This window comes from Mytilus trossulus, chromosome 7 (assembly GCF_036588685.1).
Source record: "Mytilus trossulus isolate FHL-02 chromosome 7, PNRI_Mtr1.1.1.hap1, whole genome shotgun sequence".
Taxonomy (NCBI): Eukaryota; Metazoa; Mollusca; class Bivalvia; order Mytilida; family Mytilidae; genus Mytilus; species Mytilus trossulus.
In genome coordinates, this window is record NC_086379.1 from 84,418,169 (window position 1) to 84,438,272 (window position 20,104).

General features: G+C 35.6%; 1 protein-coding gene across 2 annotated transcripts in view; it reads right to left on the minus strand.

Annotated features, from left to right (window-relative positions):
• Positions 1-20,104, minus strand: part of LOC134726036 (DNA polymerase subunit gamma-2, mitochondrial-like) — a 34,683-nt gene that overhangs the window by 6,239 nt on the left and 8,340 nt on the right. For both annotated transcript variants that reach the window (XM_063590404.1, XM_063590406.1), the window contains exons 2-7: positions 18,168-18,329; positions 17,519-17,584; positions 16,907-16,944; positions 15,878-16,004; positions 1,516-1,621; positions 1,010-1,186 (exon numbers count right to left, since the gene is read on the minus strand). In XM_063590404.1, coding sequence (XP_063446474.1) covers positions 1,010-1,186; positions 1,516-1,621; positions 15,878-16,004; positions 16,907-16,944; positions 17,519-17,584; positions 18,168-18,319 — 666 coding nt within the window. In that variant the 5' untranslated portion in view covers positions 18,320-18,329. The remainder of the gene's footprint in view (positions 1-1,009; positions 1,187-1,515; positions 1,622-15,877; positions 16,005-16,906; positions 16,945-17,518; positions 17,585-18,167; positions 18,330-20,104) is intronic.

The window sequence follows — 20,104 nt, forward strand, 5'->3', positions numbered from 1 at the left end:
ATAAACATTGTGTTTAAATTTCATTGATTTCTATTCACTTTAACTAAAGTTATTGTGCGAAAACCAAGAATAATGCTTATTTGGGCCCTTTTTTGGCCCCTAATTCCTAAACTGTTGAAACCAATACTCCCAAAATCAATCCATACCTTTCTTTTGTGGTCATAAACCTTGTGTCAAAATTTCATAGATTTCTATTAACTTAAACTAAAGTTATAGTGCGAAAACTAAGAAAATGCTTATTTGGGCCCTTTTTGGCCCCTAATTCCTAAAATGTTGGGACCAAAACTCCCAAAATCAATACCAGCCTTCCTTTTATGGTCATAAACCTTGTGTTAAAATTTCATAGATTTCTATTCACTTTTACTAAAGTTAGAGTGCGAAAACTAAAAGTATTCGGACGACGACGACGACGACGACGCAGACGACGACGCCAACGTGATAGCAATATACGACGAAAATTTTTTCAAAATTTGCGGTCGTATAAAAACCATAGCACATAGTCAGTTATAAAAGGCACCAAAGTGACAAATGTAAAACAATTCAAACAAATATAAACTACTTAATTACAGGCTTCTGACTTGAGACAAGCACATACAGAATGTGGTGGGGTTAAGCATGTTTCCTGACATGTTTTACCCTCCCATATACATTTGTACATGTAATTTATTAACAACAATTTTATAAACATTTGTAGTGTAATTTATTTACAACAATGTAATAATACATGTAATTTATTTACAACAATGTAATTACACATGTAATTTATTTACAACTATGTAATGATGTTATGGTGGAAGAGAAAGATTTGAATTTGTCAAAGATTTTTGGCTTGTAAACCTCTTAAAATTTATCCTCCAACTCCATACAGACTAGTAGTGGTATACTTATTTATTATCTTGTATCTGTAGTTTCAGATTTTAATTTACTTATCTATTTGGTATATATAGTTTCCTGTTTCATATTAACATGTTATTTTATATGAAGTTTCCTATGTAGTTTCCTATCTTACTTGTAATTTAACTTTTGTGGTCTCCTGAAGGTCACTGACTGGGTTACTTCCCCTACTGATAATTTCCTCAACATTATCTTGTCCCCATGGAAACTGACACTGTATGAATGCCCTACTTGTATTTTCATTTAAAGTCTCCAACTCTGAACAGGAAATCTGTGCTGGATCACTAGCATACTAAAAAAAATTATAATATTTTTATAAGCTAAATTCTTAATTCTTGTAGTTTAAAGATTTTGTTGGCTTCAGCTTTAATATATACTATACTCTGCATTTTATTTATATTATTCAAATATTACAATTATTCATGCCGTTTAACGCTCTAAAGCTTAGCCTTACACAATCCCAAAGAATCTGATGTATTCTAGGAAATACTTTAAATAATACACATGGTGCAACAAAAATATTTCGATTGTTATCAATGACATAAAGACATCAAATCAATAATCAAATGTTGTGTTCATACAATGAAATATTATTGATTCTTAAATGACTTAAATATTTACCTTTCTCCACCACAATAATCTCTGTTGAATCCACTGATCAAAGGACTGTAGAGCTGAACTAGGGCTGCAAAAGTACTGTAGAACAATGCTTGTCTGAACTGAGGAGCTACAATAAAATAGACCAATCAAATGTGGGTAGAGCTAAACCAGGGCTACAAAAGTACTGTAGAACAATGCTTGTCTGAACTGAGGAGCTACAATAAAATAGACTTATCAAATGTGGGTAGAGCTAAACCAGGGCTACAAAAGTACTGTAGAACAATGCTTGTCTGAACTGAGGAGCTACAATACCGGTAAATAGACTAATCAAATATGGGTAGAGCTGAACCAGGGCTACAAAAGTACTGTGGAACAATGCTTGTCTGAACTGAGGAGCTACAAAAAAATAGACCAATCAAATGTGGGTAGAGATGAACTAGGGCTACAAAAGTACTGTAGAACAATGCTTGTCTGAACTGAGGAGCTACAATAAAATAGACTTATCAAATGTGGGTAGAGCTGAACCAGGGCTTCAAAAGTACTGTAGAACAATGCTTGTCTGAACTGAGGAGATACAATAAAATAGACTAATCAAATATGGGTAGAGCTAAACCAGGGCTACAAAAGTACTGTAGAACAATGCTTGTCTGAACTGAGGAGATACAATAAAATAGACTTATCAAACGTGGGTAGAGCTGAACCAGGGCTACAAAAGTACTGTAGAACAATGCTTGTCTGAACTGAGGAGCTACAATAAAATAGACCAATCAAATGTGGGTAGAGCTGAACCAGGGCTACAAAAGTACTGTAGAACAATGCTTGTCTGAACTGAGGAGATACAATAAAATAGACTGATCAAATGTGGGTAGAGCTGAACCAGGGCTACAAAAGTACTGTAGAACAATGCTTGTCTGAACTGAGGAGATACTGTGGATTCATTATTATTCGTTGGATACCAATTTTCGTGGATTTCGTGGGTAAAGTGGAACCACGAAATCCAATGTTAACGAATATCATTTTTTCAGTAGGTTTGTATACAGAGATTGACAAAACCACGAAATCCAATATCCACGAATATGCAAGTTTTCAGCAATCCACGAATATTGATACCCACGAAAAAAAATGAATCCACAGTACAATAAAATAGACTGATCAAATGTGGGTAGAATTGAACTAGGGCTACAAAAGTACTGTAGAACAATGCTTGTCTGAACTGAGGAGATACAATAAAATAGACTAATCAAATGTGGGTAGAGCTAAACCAGGGCTACAAAAGTACTGTAGAACAATGCTTGTCTGAACTGAGGAGCTACAATAAAATAGACCAATCAAATGTGGGTAGAATTGAACTAGGGCTACAAAAGTACTGTAGAACAATGCTTGTCTGAACTGAGGAGCTACAATAAAATAGACCAATCAAATGTGGGTAGAATTGAACTAGGGCTACAAAAGTACTGTAGAACAATGCTTGTCTCAACTGAGGAGATACAATAAAATAGACCAATAAAATGTGGGTAGAGCTGAACCAGGGCTACAAAAGTACTGTAGAACAATGCTTGTCTGAACTGAGGAGCTACAATAAAATAGACCAATCAAATATGGGTAGAGCTGAACCAGGGCTACAAAAGTACTGTAGAACAATGCTTGTCTGAACTGAGGAGCTACAATAAATAGACTAATCAAATGTAGGTAGAGCTAAACCAGGGCTACAAAAGTACTGTAGAACAATGCTTGTCTGAACTGAGGAGCTACAATAAATAGACTAATCAAATATGGGTAGAGCTGAACCTGGGCTACAAAAGTACTGTAGAACAATGCTTGTCTGAACTGAGGAGCTACAATAAAATAGACTAATCAAATATGGGTAGAGCTGAACCAGGGCTACAAAAGTACTGTAGAACAATGCTTGTCTGAACTGAGGAGATACAATAAAATAGACTAATCAAATGTGGGTAGAGCTAAACCAGGGCTACAAAAGTACTGTAGAACAATGCTTGTCTGAACTGAGGAGATACAATAAAATAGACCAATCAAATGTGGGTAGAGCTGAACCAGGGCTTCAAAAGTACTGTAGAACAATGCTTGTCTGAACTGAGGAGATACAATAAAATAGACCAATCAAAGGTGGGTAGAGCTGAACAAGGGCTACAAAAGTACTGTAGAACAATGCTTGTCTGAACTGAGGAGATACAATAAAATAGACTGATCAAATGTGGGTAGAGCTGAACCAGGGCTACAAAAGTACTGTAGAACAATGCTTGTCTGAACTGAGGAGCTACAATAAAATAGACCAATCAAATGTGGGTAGAGCTGAACCAGGGCTACAAAAGTACTGTAGAACAATGCTTGTCTGAACTGAGGAGATACAATAAAATAGACTGATCAAATGTGGGTAGAGCTGAACCAGGGCTACAAAAGTACTGTAGAACAATGCTTGTCTGAACTGAGGAGATACAATAAAATAGACTGATCAAATGTGGGTAGAGCTGAACCAGGGCTACAAAAGTACTGTAGAACAATGCTTGTCTGAACTGAGGAGCTACAATAAAATAGACCAATCAAATGTGGGTAGAGCTGAACCAGGGCTACAAAAGTACTGTAGAACAATGCTTGACTGAACTGAGGAGCTACAATAAAATAGACCAATCAAATGTGGGTAGAGCTGAACCAGGGCTACAAAAGTACTGTAGAACAATGCTTGTCTGAACTGAGGAGCTACAATAAAATAAACTGATCAAATGTGGGTAGAGCTGAACCAGGGCTACAAAAGTACTGTAGAACAATGCTTGTCTGAACTGAGGAGATACAATAAAATAGACTAATCAAATATGGGTAGAGCTAAACCAGGGCTACAAAAGTACTGTAGAACAATGCTTGTCTGAACTGAGGAGCTACAATAAAATAGACTGATCAAATGACTGTAGAGATGAACTAGGGCTACAAAAGTACTGTAGAACAATGCTTGACTGAACTGAGGAGCTACAATAAAATAGACTCATCAAATGTGGGTAGAGCTGAACCAGGGCTACAAAAGTACTGTAGAACAATGCTTGTCTGAACTGAGGAGCTACAATAAAATAGACCAATCAAATGTGGGTAGAGCTGAACCAGGGCTACAAAAGTACTGTAGAAAAATGCTTGTCTGAACTGAGGAGCTACAATAAAATAGACCAATCAAATGTGGGTAGAGCTGAACCAGGGCTACAAAAGTACTGTAGAACAATGCTTGTCTGAACTGAGGAGCTACAATAAAATAAACTGATCAAATGTGGGTAGAGCTGAACCAGGGCTACAAAAGTACTGTAGAACAATGCTTGTCTGAACTGAGGAGCTACAATAAAATAGACTTATCAAATGACTGTAGAGATGAACTAGGGCTACAAAAGTACTGTAGAACAATGCTTGTCTGAACTGAGGAGATACAATAAAATAGACTTATCAAATGACTGTAGAGATGAACTAGGGCTACAAAAGTACTGTAGAACAATGCTTGTCTGAACTGAGGAGATACAATAAAATAGACTAATCAAATGTGGGTAGAGCTAAACCAGGGCTACAAAAGTACTGTAGAACAATGCTTGTCTGAACTGAGGAGCTACAATAAAATAGACCAATCAAATGTGGGTAGAGCTGAACCAGGGCTACAAAAGTACTGTAGAACAATGCTTGTCTGAACTGAGGAGCTACAATAAAATAGACCAATCAAATGTGGGTAGAGCTGAACCTGGGCTACAAAAGTACTGTAGAACAATGCTTGTCTGAACTGAGGAGCTACAATAAAATAGACCAATCAAATATGGGTAGAGCTGAACCAGGGCTACAAAAGTACTGTAGAACAATGCTTGTCTGAACTGAGGAGATACAATAAAATAGACTAATCAAATATGGATAGAGCTAAACCAGGGCTACAAAAGTACTGTAGAACAATGCTTGTCTGAACTGAGGAGATACAATAAAATAGACTTATCAAATGACTGTAGAGATGAACTAGGGCTACAAAAGTACTGTAGAACAATGCTTGTCTGAACTGAGGAGCTACAATAAAATAGACTTATCAAATGACTGTAGAGATGAACTAGGGCTACAAAAGTACTGTAGAACAATGCTTGACTGAACTGAGGAGCTACAATAAAATAGACTCATCAAATGTGGGTAGAGCTGAACCAGGGCTACAAAAGTACTGTAGAACAATGCTTGTCTGAACTGAGGTGTTACAATAAAATAGACTGATCAAATGTGGGTAGAGCTGAACCAGGGCTACAAAAGTACTGTAGAACAATGCTTGTCTGAACTGAGGAGATACAATAAAATAGACTAATCAAATGTGGGTAGAGCTAAACCAGGGCTACAAAAGTACTGTAGAACAATGCTTGTCTGAACTGAGGAGCTACAATAAAATAGACCAATCAAAGGTGGGTAGAGCTGAACCAGGGCTACAAAAGTACTGTAGAACAATGCTTGTCTGAACTTAGGAGATACAATAAAATAGACTAATCAAATGTGGGTAGAGCTGAACCAGGGCTACAAAAGTACTGTAGAACAATGCTTGTCTGAACTGAGGAGCTACAATAAAATAGACTAATCAAATATGGGTAGAGCTAAACCAGGGCTACAAAAGTACTGTAGAACAATGCTTGTCTGAACTGAGGAGATACAATAAAATAGACTAATCAAATGTGGGTAGAGCTGAACCTGGGCTACAAAAGTACTGTAGAACAATGCTTGTCTAAAATGAGGTGTTACAATAAAATAGACTCATCAAATGTGGGTAGAGCTGAACCAGGGCTACAAAAATAATGTAGAACAATGCTTGTCTGAACTGAGGAGCTACAATAAAATAAACTGATCAAAGGACTGTAGAGCTGAACTAGGGCTGCAAAAGTACTGTAGAACAATGCTTGTCTGAACTGAGGAGCTACAATAAAATAGACTAATCAAATATGGGTAGAGCTAAACCAGGGCTACAAAAGTACTGTAGAACAATGCTTGTCTGAACTGAGGAGCTACAATAAAAAGACTCATCAAATGTGGGTAGAGCTGAACCAGGGCTACAAAAGTACTGTAGAACAATGCTTGTCTGAACTGAGGAGCTACAATAAAATAGACTTATCAAATGACTGTAGAGATGAACTAGGGCTACAAAAGTACTGTAGAACAATGCTTGACTGAACTGAGGAGCTACAATAAAATAGACTCATCAAATGTGGGTAGAGCTGAACCAGGGCTACAAAAGTACTGTAGAACAATGCTTGTCTGAACTGAGGAGCTACAATAAAATAGACCAATCAAATGTGGGTAGAGCTGAACCAGGGCTACAAAAGTACTGTAGAACAATGCTTGTCTGAACTGAGGAGATACAATAAAATAGACTAATCAAATATGGGTAGAGCTAAACCAGGGCTACAAAAGTACTGTAGAACAATGCTTGTCTGAACTGAGGAGCTACAATAAAATAGACCAATCAAATGTGGGTAGAGCTGAACCAGGGCTACAAAAGTACTGTAGAACAATGCTTGTCTGAACTGAGGAGATACAATAAAATAGACTAATCAAATATGGGTAGAGCTAAACCAGGGCTACAAAAGTACTGTAGAACAATGCTTGTCTGAACTGAGGAGCTACAATAAAATAGACCAATCAAATGTGGGTAGAGCTGAACCAGGGCTACAAAAGTACTGTAGAACAATGCTTGTCTGAACTGAGGAGCTACAATAAAATAGACCAATCAAATGTGGGTAGAGCTGAACCAGGTCTACAAAAGTACTGTAGAACAATGCTTGTCTGAACTGAGGAGATACAATAAAATAGACTAATCAAATGTGGGTAGAGCTAAACCAGGGCTACAAAAGTACTGTAGAACAATGCTTGTCTGAACTGAGGAGCTACAATAAAATAGACCAATCAAATGTGGGTAGAGCTGAACCAGGGCTACAAAAGTACTGTAGAACAATGCTTGTCTGAACTGAGGAGCTACAATAAAATAGACCAATCAAATGTGGGTAGAGCTGAACCTGGGCTACAAAAGTACTGTAGAACAATGCTTGTCTGAACTGAGGAGCTACAATAAAATAGACCAATCAAATATGGGTAGAGCTGAACCAGGGCTACAAAAGTACTGTAGAACAATGCTTGTCTGAACTGAGGAGATACAATAAAATAGACTAATCAAATATGGGTAGAGCTAAACCAGGGCTACAAAAGTACTGTAGAACAATGCTTGTCTGAACTGAGGAGATACAATAAAATAGACTTATCAAATGACTGTAGAGATGAACTAGGGCTACAAAAGTACTGTAGAACAATGCTTGTCTGAACTGAGGAGCAACAATAAAATAGACTTATCAAATGACTGTAGAGATGAACTAGGGCTACAAAAGTACTGTAGAACAATGCTTGACTGAACTGAGGAGCTACAATAAAATAGACTCATCAAATGTGGGTAGAGCTGAACCAGGGCTACAAAAGTACTGTAGAACAATGCTTGTCTGAACTGAGGTGTTACAATAAAATAGACTGATCAAATGTGGGTAGAGCTGAACCAGGGCTACAAAAGTACTGTAGAACAATGCTTGTCTGAACTGAGGAGATACAATAAAATAGACTAATCAAATGTGGGTAGAGCTAAACCAGGGCTACAAAAGTACTGTAGAACAATGCTTGTCTGAACTGAGGAGCTACAATAAAATAGACCAATCAAATGTGGGTAGAGCTGAACCAGGGCTACAAAAGTAATGTAGAACAATGCTTGTCTGAACTTAGGAGATACAATAAAATAGACTAATCAAATGTGGGTAGAGCTGAACCAGGGCTACAAAAGTACTGTAGAACAATGCTTGTCTGAACTGAGGAGCTACAATAAAATAGACTAATCAAATATGGGTAGAGCTAAACCAGGGCTACAAAAGTACTGTAGAACAATGCTTGTCTGAACTGAGGAGATACAATAAAATAGACTAATCAAATGTGGGTAGAGCTAAACCAGGGCTACAAAAGTACTGTAGAACAATGCTTGTCTGAACTGAGGAGCTACAATAAAATAGACCAATCAAATGTGGGTAGAGCTAAACCAGGGCTACAAAAGTACTGTAGAACAATGCTTGTCTAAAATGAGGTGTTACAATAAAATAGACTCATCAAATGTGGGTAGAGCTGAACCAGGGCTACAAAAATAATGTAGAACAATGCTTGTCTGAACTGAGGAGCTACAATAAAATAAACTGATCAAAGGACTGTAGAGCTGAACTAGGGCTGCAAAAGTACTGTAGAACAATGCTTGTCTGAACTGAGGAGCTACAATAAAATAGACTAATCAAATATGGGTAGAGCTAAACCAGGGCTACAAAAGTACTGTAGAACAATGCTTGTCTGAACTGAGGAGCTACAATAAATAGACTAATCAAATGTGGGTAGAGCTGAACCAGGGCTACAAAAGTACTGTAGAACAATGCTTGTCTGAACTGAGGAGCTACAATAAAATAGACTAATATAATGTGGGTAGAGCTGAACAAGGGCTACAAAAGTACTGTAGAACAATGCTTGTCTGAACTGAGGAGCTACAATAAAATAGACCAATCAAATGACTGTAGAGATGAACTAGGGCTACAAAAGTACTGTAGAACAATGCTTGTCTGAACTGAGGAGCTACAATAAAATAGACCAATCAAATGTGGGTAGAGCTGAACCTGGGCTACAAAAGTACTGTAGAACAATGCTTGTCTGAACTGAGGAGCTACAATAAAATAGACCAATCAAATGTGGGTAGAGCTAAACCAGGGCTACAAAAGTACTGTAGAACAATGCTTGTCTGAACTGAGGAGCTACAATAAATAGACTAATCAAATATGGGTAGAGCTAAACCAGGGCTACAAAAGTACTGTAGAACAATGCTTGTCTGAACTGAGGAGATACAATAAAATAGACTAATCAAATATGGGTAGAGCTGAACCAGGGCTACAAAAGTACTGTAGAACAATGCTTGTCTGAACTGAGGAGCTACAATAAAATAGACTAATCAAATATGGGTAGAGCTAAACCAGGGCTACAAAAGTACTGTAGAACAATGCTTGTCTGAACTGAGGAGATACAATAAAATAGACTAATCAAATGTGGGTAGAGCTAAACCAGGGCTACAAAAGTACTGTAGAACAATGCTTGTCTGAACTGAGGAGCTACAATAATATAGACCAATCAAATGTGGGTAGAGCTAAACCAGGGCTACAAAAGTACTGTAGAACAATGCTTGTCTAAAATGAGGTGTTACAATAAAATAGACTCATCAAATGTGGGTAGAGCTGAACCAGGGCTACAAAAATAATGTAGAACAATGCTTGTCTGAACTGAGGAGCTACAATAAAATAAACTGATCAAAGGACTGTAGAGCTGAACTAGGGCTGCAAAAGTACTGTAGAACAATGCTTGTCTGAACTGAGGAGCTACAATAAAATAGACTAATCAAATATGGGTAGAGCTAAACCAGGGCTACAAAAGTACTGTAGAACAATGCTTGTCTGAACTGAGGAGCTACAATAAATAGACTAATCAAATGTGGGTAGAGCTGAACCAGGGCTACAAAAGTACTGTAGAACAATGCTTGTCTGAACTGAGGAGCTACAATAAAATAGACTAATATAATGTGGGTAGAGCTGAACAAGGGCTACAAAAGTACTGTAGAACAATGCTTGTCTGAACTGAGGAGCTACAATAAAATAGACCAATCAAATGACTGTAGAGATGAACTAGGGCTACAAAAGTACTGTAGAACAATGCTTGTCTGAACTGAGGAGCTACAATAAAATAGACCAATCAAATGTGGGTAGAGCTGAACCTGGGCTACAAAAGTACTGTAGAACAATGCTTGTCTGAACTGAGGAGCTACAATAAAATAGACCAATCAAATGTGGGTAGAGCTAAACCAGGGCTACAAAAGTACTGTAGAACAATGCTTGTCTGAACTGAGGAGCTACAATAAATAGACTAATCAAATATGGGTAGAGCTAAACCAGGGCTACAAAAGTACTGTAGAACAATGCTTGTCTGAACTGAGGAGATACAATAAAATAGACTAATCAAATATGGGTAGAGCTGAACCAGGGCTACAAAAGTACTGTAGAACAATGCTTGTCTGAACTGAGGAGCTACAATAAAATAGACCAATCAAATGTGGGTAGAGCTGAACCAGGGCTACAAAAGTACTGTAGAACAATGCTTGTCTGAACTGAGGAGCTACAATAAAATAGACCAATCAAATGTGGGTAGAGCTGAACCAGGGCTACAAAAGTACTGTAGAACAATGCTTGTCTGAACTGAGGAGATACAATAAAATAGACCAATCAAATGTGGGTAGAGCTGAACCAGGGCTACAAAAGTACTGTAGAACAATGCTTGTCTGAACTGAGGAGATACAATAAAATAAACTGATCAAATGTGGGTAGAGCTGAACCAGGGCTACAAAAGTACTGTAGAACAATGCTTGTCTGAACTGAGGAGATACAATAAAATAAACTGATCAAATGTGGGTAGAGCTGAACCAGGGCTACAAAAGTACTGTAGAACAATGCTTGTCTGAACTGAGGAGCTACAATAAAATAGACCAATCAAATGTGGGTAGAGCTGAACCAGGGCTACAAAAGTACTGTAGAACAATGCTTGTCTGAACTGAGGAGCTACAATAAATAGACTAATCAAATGTGGGTAGAGCTGAACCAGGGCTACAAAAGTACTGTAGAACAATGCTTGTCTGAACTGAGGAGCTACAATAAAATAGACTAATCAAATATGGGTAGAGCTGAACCAGGGCTACAAAAGTACTGTAGAACAATGCTTGTCTGAACTGAGGAGATACAATAAAATAGACTAATCAAATATGGGTAGAGCTGAACCAGGGCTACAAAAGTACTGTAGAACAATGCTTGTCTGAACTGAGGTGTTACAATAAAATAGACTCATCAAATGTGGGTAGAGCTGAACCAGGGCTACAAAAATAATGTAGAATTAAGGAATAACAGTACTGTAGTTGAAGAGTTGCCACCGTCAATTGTAGATTTGACGGTCGCAAATGCAGTTTTACTGGCGACGCGTAGCGGAGACAGTAAAACGGAGATTTGCGACCGTCAAATCAAAATTGACGGTGGCAACTCTTCAACTACAGTACTGTTATTCCGATTCTAATGCATTACAAAAAGAAAAAATCCGATAAAACTTAAAAAATGTCTAAATATGTCAAATAAAAAAAATCCGCGAAACTTCATGAATGATTTTGGCACAAAGACGTCATGGCTAAACGTGACGTCATACAAATTAAAACTTGCAAAGTGGACGGTATTACGTTACCTGTACGCTTCAAATTCGGATAAAATTACATTAAAACGGCGAATTCGAGGTAGGTGTTGTTTTATTTTCGATTATATAGTAGTAATCGAACATTTGTTGATTCACCAATTCAAAATGGCTGGTCCCTCCTTAGTTACGCCTAGTCAACTGTGGATTTGACGGCAAATTTTAGCCAATGAAAACAATTGTTACATCCAAATTGCATTAGAACAATGCTTGTCTGAACATGAGGAGATACAATAAAATAAACTGATCAAATGACTGTAGAGCTGAACTGGGGCTACAAAAGTACTGTAGAACAATGCTTGTCTGAACTGAGGAGCTACAATAAAAAAGACCAATCAAATGTGGGTGGAGCTGAACCAGGGCTACAAAAGTACTGTAGAACAATGCTCGTCTGAACTGAGGAGATACAATAAAATAGACTAATATAATGTGGGTAGAGCTGAAGAAGGGCTACAAAAGTACTGTAGAACAATGCTTGTCTGAACTGAGGAGCTACAATAAAATAGACTGATCAAATGTGGGTAGAGCTGAACCAGGGCTACAAAAGTACTGTAGAACAATGCTTGACTGAACTGAGGAGATACAATAAATAGACTAATCAAATGTGGGTAGAGCTGAACCAGGGCTACAAAAGTACTGTAGAACAATGCTTGACTGAACTGAGGAGATACAATAAAATAGACCAATCAAATGTGGGTTGAGCTGAACCAGGGCTACAAAAGTACTGTAGAACAATGCTTGACTGAACTGAGGAGCTACAATAAAATAGACTAATCAAATGTGGGTTGAGCTAAACCAGGGCTACAAAAGTACTGTAGAACAATGCTTGTCTGAACTGATGAGCTACAATAAAATAGACCAATAAAATGTGGGTAGAGCTGAACAAGGGCTACAAAAGTACTGTAGAACAATGCTTGTCTGAACTGAGGAGCTACAATAAAATAGACCAATCAAATGTGGGTAGAGCTGAACCAGGGCTACAAAAGTACTGTAGAACAATGCTTGTCTGAACTGAGGAGATACAATAAAATAAACTGATCAAATATGGGTAGAGCTAAACCAGGGCTACAAAAGTACTGTAGAACAATGCTTGTCTGAACTGAGGAGCTACAATAAAATAGACCAATCAAATGTGGGTAGAGCTGAACAAGGGCTACAAAAGTACTGTAGAACAATGCTTGTCTGAACTGAGAAGCTACAATAAAATAGACCAATCAAATGTGGGTAGAGCTGAACCAGGGCTACAAAAGTACTGTAGAACAATGCTTGTCTGAACTGAGGAGATACAATAAAATAAACTGATCAAATATGGGTAGAGCTAAACCAGGGCTACAAAAGTACTGTAGAACAATGCTTGTCTGAACTGAGGAGCTACAATAAAATAGACCAATCAAATGTGGGTAGAGCTGAACCTGGGCTACAAAAGTACTGTAGAACAATGCTTGTCTGAACAGCAGACAGTTTGATAAAAACAAACTAATAACATTGGACTTTTCAGTATTTATTCTTTAATTTGAGTCAATCCTGTGTAAATGTATGAAATAGAAATCTACTAACATGACTAGGTAAGGTATATATAGTGATTATGTTTGTTTGAATAAATAAATCTTACGTGTACGTGAGATAAACATTTTATAATTTTATTCACATTCACTAATACACTAGGATTGATTGTTAGTGTTTAATACCACTTTCAGCTCTATTGTCTACCGATATATTAGCAAGGTTTTATTGGTGGTGGAAGCTGGGGTGCCAAAAGAAAATCACACCTTCTAATTATCATATACGTATCAATAACAGTTTTGAAATGTAAATTTTCTGTTTATAAATTTTGAATTAGTAAAAAAAATATTTCCTAGCCTCAGGAGTAGATGGCCTTAGCTTTTTTTTGTAAAACTTTCAAAATTTGTGTTTAATAATGCTTCTCATTTTTTTTATTTGGTCTTCAAATTGATTTGATAAAAAATGAGTGTTACTGAAGAATCTTGTGTAGACGAAACGTGCATCATGTAAAACATACTACTATAAGCCAGTAATCTTTGATGTTTTTGTTAGCCGTTGATGCAGTTTTTTGTGAAATCCCTGAAGTGTGTATAGATATAGGAAGATGTGGTGTGAGTGCCAATGAGACAACTCTCCATCCAAATAACAATTTATAAAAGTAAACCGTTATAGGTCAATGTACGGCCTTCAATTATGTATTCAATTTTCAAAAGCTTATCTAAACACTTACTCAAACAAAAACTTATCTAAACACTTACTTAAACACAATCTTATCTAAACAATTACTCAAATAAAAACTTATCTGAACACTTACTCAAACAAAATAAAATTGAGAATGGAAATGGGGAATGTGTCAAAGAGACAACCCGACCAAATAAAAAAACAACAGCAGAAGGTCACCAACAGGTCTTCAATGTAGCGAGAAATTCCCGCACCCGGAGGCGTCCTTCAGCTGGCCCCTAAACAAATATATACTAGTTCAGTGATAATGAACGCCATACTAATTTCCAAATTGTACACAAGAAACTAAAATTAAAATAATACAAGACTAACAAAGGCCAGAGGCTCCTGACTTGGGACAGGCGCAAAAATGCGGCGGGGTTAAACATGCTCAAATACAATCTTATCTCAACACTACCTCAAATACAATCTTATCTAAACACTTACTCAATCAAAAACTTATCTAAACACTTAATCAAACAAAAGCTTATCTAAACACTTACTCAAACAAAAACTTGTCTTAACACTTACTCAAACAAAACTTATCTAAACACTTACTCAAACAAAAGCTTATTTAAACACTTATTCAAACAAAACTTATCTAAACACTTACTCAAACAAAAGCTTATCTAAACACTTACTCAAACAAAAACTTATCTGAACACTTACTCAAACAAAACTTATCTGAACACTTACTCAAACAAAACTTATCTAAACACTTACTCAAACAAAACTTATCTAAACACTAACACAAACAAAACTTACTCAAACACAATCTTATCCAAACACTTACTCAAACAAAAACTTATCTGAACACTTACTCAAACAAAAACTTGTCTAAACACTTACTCAAACAAAACTTATCTAAACACTTACTCAAACAAAACTTATCTAAACACCTACTCAAACAAAACTTGTCTAAACACTTACTCAAACAAAACTTATCTAAACACTTACTCAAACAAAAGCTTATCTAAACACTTACTCAAACAAAACTTATCTAAACACTAACACAAACAAAACTTACTCAAACACAATCTTATCCAAACACTTACTCAAACAAAAACTTATCTGAACACTTACTCAAACAAAAACTTGTCTAAACACTTACTCAAACAAAACTTATCTAAACACTTACTCAAACAAAACTGATCTAAACACCTACTCAAACAAAACTTGTCTAAACACTTACTCAAACAAAACTTATCTAAACACTTACTCAAACAAAAGCTTATCTAAACACTTACTCAAACAAAACTTATCTAAACACTTACTCAAACAAAACTTATCTAAACACTAACACAAACAAAACTTACTCAAACACAATCTTATCCAAACACTTACTCAAACAAAAACTTATCTGAACACTTACTCAAACAAAAACTTGTCTAAACACTTACTCAAACAAAACTTATCTAAACACTTACTCAAACAAAACTGATCTAAACACCTACTCAAACAAAACTTGTCTAAACACTTACTCAAACAAAACTTATCTAAACACTTACTCAAACAAAAGCTTATCTAAACACTTACTCAAACAAAACTTATCTAAACACTTACTCAAACAAAACTTATCTAAACACTAACACAAACAAAACTTACTCAAACACAATCTTATCCAAACACTTACTCAAACAAAAACTTATCTGAACACTTACTCAAACAAAAACTTGTCTAAACACTTACTCAAACAAAACTTATCTAAACACTTACTCAAACAAAACTTATCTAAACACCTACTCAAACAAAACTTGTCTAAACACTTACTCAAACAAAACTTATCTAAACACTTACTCAAACAAAAGCTTATCTAAACACTTACTCAAATAAAAACTTATCATCATATTGTGTTGCCAGAGACTCAGGGAAAGTCTGTCCTCTTTGTACTATAGCAAACGGTAAAGTGTAGTTGACTAGTTGTAGTATATCTGGTAAATGCTGTAATGTACCTGAAAATATCATATATGGTGTTAAATGGAGTAAACACCTGTTTATAGTGTTTTTAATTTTAAATGCAGTCATCTATATGTCAAGCAGCAACAGATGCAACATAAATTAAAATAATGTCCCCATTAAATGTTGTCTATCATAATGTCCACAGACAATTTCTTATAATGAAATATTGTCAAGGACAATAAGTCTTGATGAAATAGTGTCCTCCTCTATGAAATTTTGTAAGACAGGACAGGATTTCACTCTTAATGCTATGATGAAATAAAAACTTTTAAATATAGATTTATGTTTTTGAAGTTCTATGTGACATCCATTTTCATTGAACTACACAGGCAAATTTCACTCACATCAATTTCATGTGATTTAAAATTAATGTGAATCTCACGTGAAATTCACATCAATTTCACCTCAAACGAGCTTGAACGTGAAACTCATGTGAAATCAATTTTTGTGAGTTTTAAAAATAGAGTATTTCAAATAACATCATGAGTTTCATGTATAAGCTCATTTTTCATGTGAGATTCATGTGAAATTCTTGTGTCAGAGCAAATTTTGCTTGTGTAGTACACATTTTGTTAAGGGTCCAGCCTAAGATCACCTCCAGGTGCATGATTTTCTCACTGTGTTGAAGACCCATTAGTGGCATTCACCTGTTTTCTGTTCTTTAGTTGGGTTGTTTGTTTCTTTTTTACAAATTCCCCATTTTAATTCTCAATTTTATTTACATTATCCAAGAACAGATATCAAATATCAATAATTAAAAGTGTTTTTACGAATATTCATATAACATGAACAATACCAAGTACATGTTTTACTTTTCTTTTAATGTTTTGGCCTTATAAATCTACATTTGTACCAAATCAGTTGTCTATTTAAAATAAAATAAGTTCTTATGTACCTTGAGATAGATTACTTCTAAGTTGCTTTGGTTCATCTCTGTAATAAAAATAAAAATGCTTGTAAAATGTAGCAATGAAGAAAAGTCAGGTAAAAGTCAGTTGAAATAAACCAATCATACATACCAACTTCTATAAAATTCCATAATCAGTATCCATGATCATAAATAAACCATTTAACCTGAAACTTCTTTGTAATTTAGTCTATTTTTGCCAAAAATCAATAACATACACACAAACTTAGAATTTTAAAATTGCATATATATAGAGTTTCGATATGATTTAAACAGTACCCTCTGTGAAACAAATTTTTGTTCGCAATATATTTTTCACACCAGTTGTGTAATAATTAATCAGCAAGTCAATTCCATATGGCAACTACTTTTTTTATACACCTTATCGCTATTTAGTACAATCCAGGGAAAACATTGTTAATTAGACAACTTCCTGTTGAGAAGTGTTGATTTTGAAGGCTTTAGTTACTTTTGTGTGTGGTGAAAACAAGCATTAAGAAAAAAATCCTGAAATATACATTTGCACAACTAAAACAAAGACATGAAAGACAGTTATAATGAAGGTTTTCAGTGGATGTAGCAAACAATAAATGAACTAACGTGTTCCTGAAGACAGAGTTCTCTACAGGATAAGTATCTATCTGTGAAGTGACTAAACTGTCCCATCTGAAAATAGTCAAATTATGATGAGGTATGTAAGCAGAAAAGTAGCTCAAAGAAGCTTAACAACTATATAGTAATATACACTACAAATATTTTTGGACTCAGACTTCTCTTAAATTAAGTTTTACTGTTTTATTGTTGTGAGTTTGTTTTTTCTACATTGGCTAGAGGTATAAGGGGAGGGTAGAGATCTCAAAAAACATGTTAAACCCCACACAGTTTTGCGCCTGTCCCAAGTTAGGAACCACTGGCATACTAGCCTTTGTTAGTCTTGTATGATTTTCTAATTTTAGTTTCCTGTATATAATTTGGAGTTTAGTATGACGTCCATCATCAGTGAATTAGTAAACATATTTGTTTAGCATGTTTAGGGGCCAGCTGAAGTACGCCACTGGGTATTGGAGTGTCTCGCTACATCGAAGACCCATTGGTGGCCTACGGCTGTTGTCTGCTTTATGGTAGGGTTGTTGTTGTCGCTTTGACACATTCCCCATTTCCATTCTCTTTTTTATTGTTCCAGATGTTAGGACACCTCCACAATCAATGTCAGGTATGTAAATTTATGACAGATTAAGTAATACTTAACAATAATTGGTTGAGATTTCTAGATGTTAAGACTCCTGCCGGACCAAATGTATAGCTACTGAACTTTCCCTTATTTCTATTTCTCTTTACAAATGATGATTTATGTAACAAGCTGATTATTTTCTCCATCTGTGTCAAGCTAGCTTTTGCCATTGTTAATACTCTGAAAAGAAATAATAAAATTTGCTAAGTTTTAAGGGCAATACACTTTCTCCTGAAAAAATTGTATTTTCAGCTGCATACCAAATTTTATTTAACTACCATCATGACTATTTGATGCAATCCTATCACACCAGTTACAAACCAGATGCTCTGCAGGGCGCAGCTTTATATGACCGCAGAGGTTGAACCCTGAATGGTTGGGGCAAGTATGGACACAACATTCAAGCTGGATACAGCTCTAAATTTGGATTGTGATTAAATAGTTGACACAGCATAGGTTTCTGACACAGAATGAATGTGGTCTAATGAACTTAAAATGTTTGTTTTGCCGAAATTTCTTTTTATTTATGAAATTTCAAATGAGAAAAATTGACCCTCCCCCCCCCCCCCCCCCATTTTTTTTTCACATCCCCCTATCCTTTATTCCAAAACTGATCTCAATTCAAATTTTTAATGGAGTTTGAAACAATAATTACTCATTTAAATACATCATAAAATATCAAAATGTTAAAATGTGCTTGTTAGCCCTGAATGGTAAAGATTAGATCCTGATTTGGACCAACTTGAAAACTGTGCCCATAATAAAGAATCTAAGTACATGTTTGGATTCAGCATGTCAAAGAACTCCAAGAATTCAATTTTTGTTTAAAATCAAACTAAGTTTAATTTTGGACCCTTTGGACTTTAATGTAGACCAATTTGAAAACAGGACCAAAAATTAAGAATCTACATACACAGTTAGATTTGGCATATCAAAGAACCCCATTTATTCAATTTTTGATGAAATCAAACAAAGTTTGATTTTGGACCCTATAAATTTGGACCAACTTGAAAACTGGGCCAATAATCAAAAATCTAAGTACATTTTTAGATCCAGCATATCAAAGAACCCCAAGGATTCAATTTTTGTCAAAATTACACAAAGTTTAATTTTGGACCCTTTGGACCTTAAAGTAGACCAATTTCAAAACGAGACCAAAAATTAAGAATCTACATACACAGTTAGATTCCGCATATCAAAGAACCCCAATTATTCAATTTTTTATGAAATCAAACAAAGTTTAATTTTGGACCCTTTGGGCCCCTTATTCCTAAAATGTTAGGACCAAAACTCCAAAAATCAATACCAACCTTCCTTTTATGGTCATAAATCTTGTGTTTAAATTTCATAGATTTCTATTTACTTATACTAAAGTTATGGTGCGAAAACCAAAAAAAAATGCTTATTTGGACCCCTTTTTGGCCCTTAATTCCTAAACTAAAAGGACCAAAACTCCCAAAATCAATATCAATCTCATACACCTTCTGATTAAATTTCATAGATTTCCATACACTTATACTAAAGTTATGGTGCAAAAAACTACTACTATTCTATACAAAGAAAGATAACTCCAATTGATTTCTAATTACTTAAAAACCAAGAAAAATGCTTATTTGGACACCTTTTTGGCCCCTTATTCCTAAACTGTTAGAACCAAAACTCCCAAAATCAATCCCAACCTTCCTTTTGTGGTTATAAACCTTATGTCAAAATTTCATAGATTTCTATTTACTTAAACTAAAGTTACTGTGCAAAAAAAAGAATATGCTTATTTGGGCCCTTTTTGGCCCCTAATTCCTAAAAAGTTGGGATCAAAACTCCCAAAATCAATCCCAACCTTCCTTTTGTGGTCATAAACCTTGTGTTAAAATTTCATAGATTTCTATTCACTTTTACTAAAGTTAGAGTGTGAAGACTAAAAGTATTCGGACGACGACGACGCCAACGTGATAGCA